The following is an 8625-nucleotide window of genomic DNA, read 5'->3' on the forward strand; positions in this document are numbered from 1 at the left end:
AGGACACTAAGATCAAAGGATTGGGGGTCCCGGGGGTCCCCCAAAGGATTGAGGGAACCAGTGATGGGGCCATTGAGGTCAAGGGCAGTCAGAGAAAAAGGTCATAGGGAGTCACATGGAAAACGGAGAGACAGTCATTGAGATGAGTGCTGGGTCTTTGAGGGTCAGAGGAGTCGGAGAAAGGTCATTGGAGTCGAGAGTGAATCAGCGATAGAGTCATTAGGGTCTTTGGGATGATAGGGGTCAGAGAGGTAGGTCTTGGGGTCACAGGGGGATCAGCAATAGGGTCATTGGGGTCTGTGGGGAGGGATTGTTCGGAGAGATGAGGTTGATGGAAGTTAGAATTTGAGCGATGAGGGTCTCACAGGTTCAGAAAGATGAGGTTGTGGACGGGTCACAGGGCTTCAGAGACATGACAACATTAAAAGGTTACAAAGAGAAGAGGGAGGCAGGGTTATTAGGGAGTGGTCCCGGGAGGTGAGGTCTTTGCAGGTCAGGGGCGTTGACAGACGAGGAATCATTGAGAGTGTTCAAGGGTTTCAGAGAGGGGGTAATGCTGAGGCCAGAGAAATGGGATTATTGAGATCCTGGTTGGGGGACGGGCAATCAGGCAATGTGATCCTAGGGATCGGAGAGTTAGGAGAAATGGAGTCGGAGGAATGACAGGTGATGAGATAAAGGGGTGGCTTAGCGCTTATAAGGGCTCATAGGGAGTCAAAGAGGATTATAGGGTGAAATCGTGGTTGTTGGGTTTCAGGAAAATGGAGGTTATAGGGCCATTGGACCCATTAAGTGTACCTGGAAGAGTGAGGGACTTGTAGATCCTGAACAGTTGGGAAGATGAGGGTCAAAGGGTCAGGGAGAGGCAAAGAGAAAGGTCAAAGAGGATATTCAGCTCTAGGAATGAGAGCAAGCATCAAAGTCTAGGAGGTTTGGGGCTCAGAAAGAGGAGTAGGGCATATATAAGGGCTCAGAGTCCGAGGGCCAGGGAGTGAGGTCATCTGACGGGTAGGGTCCCAGGGAAGCCCAGGAAAGGGAATATCAGGATGCACTGAGCAACTGCAGAGCAAGTAGATTTGGATAGGGGAGGGAGTGAGGTGACACAGACTCCTTGGAGGCCCAGGATGTGTCCTGAACCCTTAGAGGAGCAGTTCCTCCTGCCCACTCTGCAGCTGTTCAGCCAAGAGTTCGGGGGTGGAAGAAAAGGGACCATCTGGCTCTCATTCCTGACTACTACCCAGCCATTCGAGGGGGGAGGTATAGAGGTATCAGAGCACAAGTCTCGCCCCACCTCTGCCCAGCCTGAAATCCAGACCTCCAAGCTTCCTTTGCACGTCTTCCAGTCACTTAGAATGCTCTTCCTGGAGGCTTTCCTTGGGTTCCCCAGCCCATAGAGCTCACTCTCCTCTCTGAAGTTCTACAACTCTTGCTGTAAAGTCACTGGGCACTTACTCCATCTGGTGGCATTGTGCAAATTAGAAAAAGGGGTGCCTTCCTCTAGGCAAAAGAGCCTTGTGCCAAGGCCTAGAGTTTGGCAAGTGGAACACGGGTTTGATTTCAGGCCGCACTTGCCTATTCAACTGATCTCCCTTGTATGGTACCCATTCTGCACACTGTTCCCAGCAGCCCTGATTAGTGGAGCCTGCCTTGTAGGAGGTCTCCGTGTATGACTACCACCTAGCCGAGCCTACAACTGACCCTTGAACAACACAAGTTTGAACTTTGAGGGTTCACTTATATGGGTGGGTTTTTTTTTCGGTAACTATACAGTCATCCCTCCATATCCCCAGGTTTCGCATCCACGGATTCAACTGACTGCAGATTGAAAACAGTATTTTGGATCCATGGTAGGGAATCTGTGGATGCTAAGGGCCAACTTAAGTTACACATGGATTTTCGACTACACCCCAAACCCCTATGTTGTTCAAGTGTCAACTGTAATATGTATCACAGGTGTGAACGTTCCAGAAACCTCTACCCCATCTATGCCCTGTGGTAAGGAACCATGTTTAATCACACTGCTAAATATTTTTAGTGCCTACCTAGCACAGTGACCCAAACACATCTTCACCACAATAGCTACTATTTATTGAGTCCCTACTAATTCTCACAACAACCCTATGTGAGGTAAATATCATTGTTCCCACTGTTCAGATGAGAAAACTGAGGCTCAGGCAGGTTAATGTGCCCAAGGCATCACAATTAGCAAGGTACAGAGCCAGGTTCAAATGGAAACATGCCTAATTCAAAAACCTGTGTTCTCTAGGATCTAGAGTCTAGATGATCTACAAACATGTGGAATGAAAGAAAGAAAGAAAAGATAGTTGTTTGTGGTGGTGGCGGTGGTGGTGGTAGTGGTGGTGAAGTTCTGGAGAAGATTTGGGGTGCCTCAGAAAAATAACTTAGGGAAACAATGGGGAGCCCAGATGATGGATGAGATGGGGGTCTCACCGAAGAAGCAGTAGACGACTCCAAACAGACAGCACATGATGCAGACGAGGGCCGGCAGTGCCTGGTACCTGCGCTCCAGAGGCTGTTCACAGGGTGCACCCCAGAAGGCATCATCTGGCTCAGGGGGCAGCAGCTGAAACCGCAATGTCGCCACAGTCCCCGGCATAATGCTGGGAACAGAAGGGAGTCACCCTCCCAGGTCAGCCTGACAGAGGAAGTTCGAATCAAGGAGAAGACCTGGGTCTCCACCAGGATGGGGTGAGACTAGGAGTGGGAGAACGAGGCAAGGACAAAGGAGTGGGCACCACATCAGGCAGCTCTGGAAGCATCCTTAGAGTGTGTGTGGGAGGCGGGGGGCAAAAGACAAAGGGAACAAAACTGCCTGGCTAGAGGGGCTCAGAATGAAGAAGTTAAAAGGGGAACAGGGTTGGGGGGAGATGAGGGCAGTGTGCTGCCAGTGAGAAAGAGGCAGCCAGGAGACTCGTCTGTGGGCGGCTAAATCTAGGATTGTCCAAAATCTACCTGGGCTGGAGGCGACCTGAGCTTCTGGGCGAAAGAGGTTGTGCAGGGGCCGGAGGGCCCGGGGTTGCGGGGCGCCAGAGGCCCCAGCTGACTGGGGTCTGAGAAAAGTCCGTCGTGTGGGGAAGGGGGCTGCTGGGCCGGAGGAACCTCTCTCTGCGCGGCGGCGGCGCCGCTCTGCCTCCAACACCGGCTGGCACTCCAGTCCTGCGGCGTCCGGGTACTCGGACTGGACCTGGGGAAGTGAAAGAAGCAGGAACAGGGGCTCGGGCTCCCCCAGAGCAGCGGCCCCATGCCCTGATCCCGCCCGCGGCCTTTGGTGCTGATGGACAGCTCCGGCCTCGGCACCTGACGTCACTCAGGGCGCACCATCCAGGCAGGGGCGGGCTGCTTCTGACGTCACCCGGGACGCACCAACCACGCCGGGGGGAGCTGGGGACTCCGCCCCCGGCGTCTCCCTCTCCGGCACTGAGGAGGGGGCACTTCCGGGGGTCCTTCGCCTTTAACCTCCCCCTTCTCCTCCCTCTCCGGTAGCTGGAGCCCGAGACCCCACCCCAGGGGCGGGGCTCTCGCAGTGACACGTAGGACAGCGGCGGAGCTCCCGCGCGGAAAGCCGGGACCCTAGGCTGTACAGAGCGGCGGCTGGAGGGGGATAGGAGCGCGGCGGAGGGGATTCGACTCGGGCTGCGAGCTCTGCTCGGTGGGGAGGGAGCGGGCCCGCCAGCTTGGCCCAGGCCCTCCGGATCCGCCCCCTCCCCGGCCCCGCCCCCTCGGAGCTTCCTCTGGCTGCTCTGGAGCTGCTCCGGGACCCGGGGCCCACGGTCCGGGCGCCATGCGGGCATCGCTACTACTGTCGGTGCTGCGGCCCGCAGGGCCCGTGGCCGTGGGCATCTCCCTGGGCTTCACTCTGAGCCTGCTCAGCGTCACCTGGGTGGAGGAGCCGTGCGGCCCAGGGCCGCCCCAACCCGGAGATTCTGAGCTACCGCTTCGCGGCAACACCAACGCGGCGCGCCGGCCCAACTCAGTGCAGCCCGGAGCCGAGCGCGAGAAGCCCGGGGCCGGCACAGGCGCCGGGGAGAACTGGGAGCCGCGTGTCTTGCCCTACCACCCTGCACAGCCTGGCCAAGCCGCCAAAAAGGCCGTCAGGTAGGGATCAGCCCCGCCAGCCCCATCCCCTGGGCATCGGCCGACACGGGCGTGCCGGGGAGGACGCCGGGGGCCGGGTCAGGCTCCGGAAGGAAGGGACTGGCTGACCAGGAAGTCTTTGGGCCCCGATAACTTCCGATAGCCCTGCTTCCCCGGGAGCTGTGGAGCCCATCTGAAGCCCTCTCTGGGCCCAGTCCCGGCCTGGGCTGCACTTGCCCGCCTCTGTGCTAAGTCGGCCCGACCCCATGGTCCCCCAAAGATCCTCCTAGCTCCCTGGCTGGGATGTTGGGTTTAGAGAAATTATTGGTATGTAGAGTGGGTTTACAGAGAGAGGGAAAGAGAAAAGGAAGAACAAGGATTTACCTGTTTCTTTTCTTCCTGCGTGGGACACCTCCTGGTGAGATTAGTGGGAGAGGAGTGATGTAGCCATCCCATTAATGCCTCTGTCGATAATTTGAAATACATTTTCCTAAGTAACGCTGAGTTCAAATTCCAGTTTTTTAACTTAACCTTCTGTGTTATGGAAGGTAAGTTACTGGAACCTCTGAGCTCCAGTTTGCCCCTCCCCCAAACACACTCAATATACCTTTATGCCATATATTCCATTACATCATTTATGTGACGTATTTGTGGTATGATGGCATATTTATATAGAAATAAGTACTATGTACATGATGTGTAGAGTACCTATGAGCCAAACGTTTGCCAAAATGCTTTAAATAAAATCAACCCCATTTTTCAGATTTGGCTAACTGAGGCTCCAACAGGTTAAATAACTTGCTCAAGTACACAACTACTTAGTAGTGAAACTGAATCAGACACACAATATTTTTAATATCTGCATGGATATTGCCATCTCCCAAAAGCACTATGTAGGTAAGGCTACTTCACTGAAATCCTTATGACCCCTGAGAGAATTGTTATTCTTATCCTATTCATAGGTGAGGAAACAGACCCAGAGAGGACATGACCTGCAGGAGCCTATGTATGCTGCCTCCTACCCGCCCAGTTGTCTTTTTGATAATTTTGTGCCGTCTCCTCCCCCAGGACTCGCTACATCAGCACGGAGCTGGGCATCAGGCAGAGGCTGCTCGTGGCAGTGCTGACCTCACAGGCCACATTGCCCACGCTGGGCGTGGCCGTAAATCGCACGCTGGGGCACCGGCTAGAGCGTGTGGTGTTCCTGACAGGCTCGCGGGGCCGCCGGGCACCATCAGGCATGGCTGTGGTGACACTGGGCGAGGAGCGACCCATTGGGCACCTGCACCTGGCACTACGCCACCTGCTGGAGCAGCACGGCGACGACTTTGACTGGTTCTTTCTAGTACCTGATACCACCTACACCGAGGCTCACGGACTGGCGCGCCTAGCTGGCCGCCTCAGCCTGGCAGCCGCTGCCCACCTCTATCTGGGCCGGCCCCAGGACTTCATCGGTGGAGAGCCCACCCCAGGCCGCTACTGCCACGGAGGCTTTGGGGTGCTCTTGTCGCGCACACTGCTGCAGCAGCTGCGCCCCCACCTGGAAGGCTGCCGCAATGACATCGTCAGTGCACGTCCGGATGAGTGGCTGGGACGCTGCATCCTGGATGCCACCGGGGTGGGCTGCACAGGCGACCACGAGGTGGGAAAATAAGCTGCCCCACTGGTGCCTCCTATCTGAGCTTGTGCACTTCCCCTGAGAGGCAAAGGGGTGGTTGGCGATATAGGCCTGGGTTTCCATGACAGTTCTGTCCTTTTCTATCCCTGTGACCTTGGGTAAATTACTGAATTTCCAGAGCTTCACTATCTTCATCCATACCAATGGGAATAATTATTGCTAAGGGTTGTTATAAGGATTAGAAAAAATAAGGGAACCTTGCACATAATAGGTGTTTGCTATTATTTTATTTGAGCACCCAGACAGCTCTGAGATAGGATGCATGCCCATTTCATAGATGAGCTAGCAGAAGCTTGCCCAAAGGTCACACAAGCTCGCAACTAGTCAGGGTACCTCAACCCACATCATTGTGACTCCAAGTCCACAACAGGTCATAAGATGGCGAGATGAAACATACACTGTGAGGCGAGGTGGGGAGGCTGTCCCATTGTTCTCCCCATGTGGACCCCTTCTCTTTCTCACTGCAGGCAGTACACTACAGCTATCTGGAGCTGAGCCCTGGGGAGCCCGTGCAGGAGAGGGACCCTCGTTTCCGCAATGCCCTGACAGCCCACCCTGTGCGTGACCCTGTGCATATGTACCAGTTGCACAAGGCTTTCGCCCGAGCTGAGCTGGAGCGCACGTACCAGGAGATCCAGGAGTTGCAGGTATGGGCCAGGGAATGGTGTGGGCAGGTCCTGAGAAGTCTTAGCCCAGGGAAATAATAAATGAGCACTAGAATCACAGAACACACCAGTCCTTGTTTGTTTATCTCTTTTCTGAGAAGTCCCCGCTCTCCCCCGAAGCCCCTATTTTAACTCTCAGGCTGCCTCCATCTGTGGGAATGCTAGGTGGGAGGCCCTAGGAGGGAAGGTTGGCAGGGGACTGGGGACCCACTGTGAGTGGCACAGGCTACCTGCCCAGTCCTCCAGCTGTGTGCTGGCCTCTGGGGTCTATGTCGCTCATAGTCTGTTTCTCCAACCCAGTGGGAGATCCAGAACACTAGCCGCCTGGCAGCTGATGGGGAGCGTGCAGCCTCCTGGCCCATAGGCATTCCAGCACCATCTCGTCCGGCTTCCCGCTTTGAGGTGCTACGTTGGGACTATTTCACTGAGCAGCATGCTTTCTCCTGTGCTGATGGCTCGCCCCGCTGCCCTCTGCGTGGGGCTGACCGGGCTGACGTGGCTGACATTCTGGGGGCAGCCTTGGAAGAGCTCAACCGCCGCTACCACCCAGCCCTGCGGCTCCAGAAGCAGCAGCTGGTTAATGGCTACCGACGCTTTGATCCTGCCCGGGGTATGGAGTACACACTGGACTTGCAGCTGGAGGCACTGACCCCCCAGGGCGGCCGCTGGCCCCTCACCCGCCGGGTGCAGCTGCTACGGCCACTGAGCCGTGTGGAGATCTTGCCTGTGCCCTATGTCACTGAGGCCTCACGTCTCACCGTGTTACTTCCTCTGGCTGCGACTGAGCGTGACCTGGCCCCTGGCTTCCTGGAGGCCTTTGCCTCAGCAGCACTGGAGCCTGGTGATACTGCAGCGGCCCTGACCCTGCTGCTACTGTATGAGCCACGACAGGCCCAGCGGGCAGCCCATGCAGATGTCTTTGCACCTGTCAAGGCCCACGTGGCAGAGCTGGAGCAGCGTTTCCCTGGTGCCCGGGTGCCCTGGCTCAGTGTGCAGACAGCTGCCCCCTCACCACTGCGCCTCATGGATCTGCTCTCCAAGAAGCACCCGCTGGACACACTGTTCCTGCTGGCTGGGCCAGACACAGTGCTCACGCCGGACTTCCTGAACCGCTGCCGCATGCATGCCATCTCTGGCTGGCAGGCCTTCTTTCCCATGCACTTCCAGGCTTTCCACCCAGCCGTGGCCCCACCACAGGGCCCGGGGCCCCCGGAGCTGGGCCGAGACACGGGCCACTTTGATCGCCAGGCAGCCAGTGAGGCCTGCTTCTACAACTCCGACTATGTGGCAGCCCGTGGGCGGCTGACAGCTGCCTTGGAGCAGGAGGAGGACCTCCTGGAGAGCATGGATGTGTATGAGCTGTTCCTGCGCTTCTCTGGCCTGCATGTGCTGCGGGCAGTGGAGCCAGCGCTGCTGCAGCGCTACCGGGCCCAGACATGCAGCGCACGACTCAGCGAGGACTTGTACCATCGCTGTCGCCAGAGCACGCTCGAGGGCCTGGGCTCCCGCACCCAGCTCGCCATGCTGCTCTTTGAGCAGGAGCAAGGCAACAGCACCTAACCCCACCCTGCACCCCTGAACCCTGGCCTAGTGGCACTTCTCCCCCAACCACCTAGAGCCACCTGCCAGCCTCTCTGGACAGGGATGGTCACAGCCTCAGACCCCAGGGCAGCCCACTGACCCCCTCTCTCTGGCTTTGTGGGTCCTCAGGCTCAGGACAAGCCCTGAGAAGGGGCCCTCGGAGCCACCTCTTCTCTGTCCCAAACCCAGTCTCCTTGTCCCCTGACGCTGCTGATTCAAGCTATGGCCTCAGTATTTATGCAGTCCACTCTGCCTGACGCCAGCCCTGCCTCTAGGGTCCGAGTCCTGGGGGCTGGGCTGTAGATGAGTTGTTGGGGAAGAGGGGAGCTAAGAGAGGAGGATGGAGTGTCTCCCAGCTTCTACCTTCTAGTCCCCTGGTGAAGATCCCTGCCTTTAATAAACTGGCTGAGTGTGGACTGGTGATTCTGAGTTTTTGGAAGGCAGGCATGGGGGCGGGGAGGGCTGGTGGTGAGGAGGGAGGCTCCCTGTCCTGGCGTGGCCTACATTCCCTTCTCCCGGTGGCCACGCTGTGCGTGCGCCTAGTGCTGCTCCATCTCCTAGCTCGGTCGCACAGACACACAGAATTCTTTATGCAGCTTTATTCCT

The 8625-nt window shown here is 56.9% G+C and overlaps 3 protein-coding genes across 5 annotated transcripts in view; 2 read left to right on the forward strand and 1 right to left on the reverse strand.

Moving 5' to 3' along the window:
* Nucleotides 1-3607, forward strand: part of OBSL1 (obscurin like cytoskeletal adaptor 1) — a 26771-nt gene extending 23164 nt beyond the window's left edge. The window contains exon 21 of the mRNA XM_033112118.1: nt 3505-3607. Coding sequence (XP_032968009.1) covers nt 3505-3548 — 44 coding nt within the window. The 3' untranslated portion in view covers nt 3549-3607. The remainder of the gene's footprint in view (nt 1-3504) is intronic.
* TMEM198 (transmembrane protein 198) overlaps nt 1-3678 on the reverse strand; it is a 6861-nt gene extending 3183 nt beyond the window's left edge. Inside the window, exons 1-3 of one of the 3 annotated variants that reach the window (XM_033112135.1) lie at nt 3340-3678; nt 2974-3205; nt 2452-2621 (exon numbers count right to left, since the gene is read on the reverse strand). In XM_033112135.1, the coding sequence (XP_032968026.1) occupies nt 2452-2617 (166 nt within the window). In that variant the 5' untranslated portion in view covers nt 2618-2621; nt 2974-3205; nt 3340-3678. The other 2 variants (XM_033112133.1, XM_033112134.1) reach the window with 2 other exon arrangements.
* CHPF (chondroitin polymerizing factor) lies at nt 3547-8442 on the forward strand. Its single transcript, XM_033112125.1, has 4 exons — nt 3547-4116; nt 5164-5737; nt 6241-6420; nt 6739-8442. Exons 1-4 carry the CDS (start codon nt 3803-3805, stop codon nt 7996-7998), a joined length of 2328 nt encoding a protein of 775 aa, XP_032968016.1. The 5' UTR covers nt 3547-3802; the 3' UTR covers nt 7999-8442.
* Nucleotides 8443-8625: the final 183 nt, after the last annotated feature.

Source organism: Rhinolophus ferrumequinum, chromosome 8, assembly GCF_004115265.2.
Source record: "Rhinolophus ferrumequinum isolate MPI-CBG mRhiFer1 chromosome 8, mRhiFer1_v1.p, whole genome shotgun sequence".
NCBI lineage: Eukaryota > Metazoa > Chordata > Mammalia > Chiroptera > Rhinolophidae > Rhinolophus > Rhinolophus ferrumequinum.